Source organism: Cydia pomonella, chromosome 28, assembly GCF_033807575.1.
Source record: "Cydia pomonella isolate Wapato2018A chromosome 28, ilCydPomo1, whole genome shotgun sequence".
NCBI classification, from domain to species: domain Eukaryota; kingdom Metazoa; phylum Arthropoda; class Insecta; order Lepidoptera; family Tortricidae; genus Cydia; species Cydia pomonella.
The window spans coordinates 2686128-2688540 of record NC_084730.1 but is presented as its reverse complement, the minus strand read 5'-3'; the positions used below and the strand labels follow the sequence as shown (position 1 = coordinate 2688540).

General features: G+C 34.6%; 1 protein-coding gene across 1 annotated transcript; it reads left to right on the top strand.

The window, feature by feature from the left end:
* The first annotated feature begins 302 nt into the window (after positions 1-302).
* Positions 303-1920, top strand: LOC133533006 (glucose-1-phosphatase-like). The gene is made up of 2 exons (XM_061871913.1): positions 303-363; positions 796-1920. The coding sequence occupies exons 1-2, from the start codon at positions 361-363 to the stop codon at positions 1843-1845; spliced, it is 1053 nt and encodes a 350-aa protein (XP_061727897.1). The 5' UTR covers positions 303-360; the 3' UTR covers positions 1846-1920.
* The last annotated feature ends 493 nt before the right edge of the window (positions 1921-2413 follow it).

Here is a 2413-nt window from a genome sequence, read left to right as displayed (position 1 = left end):
TCGATATCCTAAAGTTGAAATTCTAATGACGCATATGTGGTACTATGCCTGGAAAAGGGTTAAAGGCGACTCCGGTTTTTAATCCTCCAAGACTAAGGATGGTATTCCTGTCCGATTTATTTGTCCAATGTGCATTGCATCTCACTCTCTTATCAAGCAAAATGAGATCTCATTAAGCAAAATGAGAGATGCGAATACACATTGGACAGGTGGATATCATTCTAAGACCTGTCCTACACCTGTCCAATGTTGTTGGCAACATTACTTAAACTGTGTCAATGTAGTTGGCAACATTACTTAAACTGTGTCAATGTCAAACATGACAACTACTCTATTGGCGAAGCGAAAGTTTTGTTTTTAATGGTCAGTTTATTTATTTATATGGTTTTTCAGGCAAGGTTAAGTAGAAATCAATAATGGAAATGCTCTCAGTGTTTTGTACTCCTACGCCAAACAAAGCTCAACTTTCATTACTATGTAATTTTACAAAGCTACTTATATATTTCGAAATAAGCAGGCACACTTTGCACTTGGTACAATTTCGTCATTAACTTATGGATGGGGTCAAACTACGTGATGTATATTTAGCATTCTACCTCCCACTTATCAATACATATTAGATAATGACATTCTCAAAGCTCTTTATAGTAATTCGTTTAAAACGTAGAATGTTGACTTTCTTTGTAATTCTTTTGGTGCTATTAGCACAAGCAGTGCCCGAAAATTTAAAACTGCAAAGAGTGGTTGTTTTAAGCAGACATAACGTGCGTTCACCATTATCGGAACATTTGGCAGAAATCACACCAAGACCATGGCCTCATTGGGACGAAAAAAAGCGGCTACTTGACACCAAAAGGAGTGTACTTGGAAGGTTTGATGGGCGATTTTTTTTCTAAATGGCTGCAGAACGAGGGACTTTTGCCACAAAGATGTCCAGAAAAAGATGATGTGTTTGTCTATGCTAATTCAAAACAGAGGACTAAAGTTACAGCAAGGGCTTTTGTTTTGAAAGCTTTTCCAAAATGCAATGTAACTATTCATGTTGGTGATAAAAGTGATCCAGTATTTTCTCCATTCGTTCATAATAATACAGATGCATTCAGGAAAGAAGTTGTAGACAGCATGCAACAAATCCTTGATTCTCTAAATTTAAATTCATCATATGAATTACTAGAAAATATTCTTGATTATAAAGATTCAGATATATGTAAAACAAATCATAAATGTGACTTAGAGACGGACATGAATAAAATAAATGAGATTGCGGTGGGAAAAAAACCAACAGTATCTGGACCGTTGAAGATATGTAATACAGCCATAGATGCCTTTAAAATGGAGTATTACAATGGTTTTTCACTGCCGGATGTAGCCTGGGGTGAGTTAAATAACTCACGATGGGAAACACTCTCAAAACTAATGGAAGGATACCACAATGTAATATTTAACTCTACAATCCTAGCAAAAGACATTGCTTTACCTCTAATAAAGTACATGAAGGATATCTTCATTAATAAAAACACGAAATTCACTTTATTAATGGGACATGATGCTAATATATTAACATTTGTAACTGGTATGAGATTCAAACCTTACATTTTGCCAAATCAGTATGAAAAGGCACCTATAGGCGGAAAAATCGTGTTTCAAAAGTGGTTAAATACTAATGGAGAGTATTTTCTGAGAATTCAGTATGTTTATGCTTCAACAAATCAGTTGAGAGTTGGTTCTAAACTGAGTTTGGTGAAACCTCCCCAGTTTAAAGTTATGGAATTAGAAGACTGCCCGGTGAACAATGAAGGTTTCTGTCCGTGGGAGACTTTTGAAAAGCTATTGAGAGATTTTTAATTTTTTCATAAACCCACGTTTAAAATAGAACATATATAAAAATACTCATTTTTAAATAAAATAGCATTAACAATTGTTGTATTTGTTTGTCTGTTAATAACCTAATATTGTTAAAATAATCTATCACCACAGGTGTCACTATTATTCTTACGTACTTCTTCTTTAATAAAAATGCTTCCATTAAACATTTCATTTTTTTTACCAAAACGCTTATTTTCGTAGTCGACATCTAGCGTCAAGTAGCGCATTTATCTGTTCCGCTACTTGACACTAAATGTCGCGACCGACGAAAAGTGTATTGCTCAACAATTTGCCACTAATATTACAAACAGGAGTTTAAAAAAAAAGAGTTATAATATTAGCTGAAAATTGTTAAGCATTAGACTTTTCGTTCGCGCGACATCTATTGTCAAGTAGTAGTACTGATAAATCCGCTACTTGACGTTAGATGTCGACTGCGAAACGTAATTACAGTGACAGAGAAAGATGCCCGCAATATCGGTATTCGCGGTACGCCTTTAGCGTGTAGAAAATCTTATCTTTTTATTTTTCCATTAAATCATTGCAT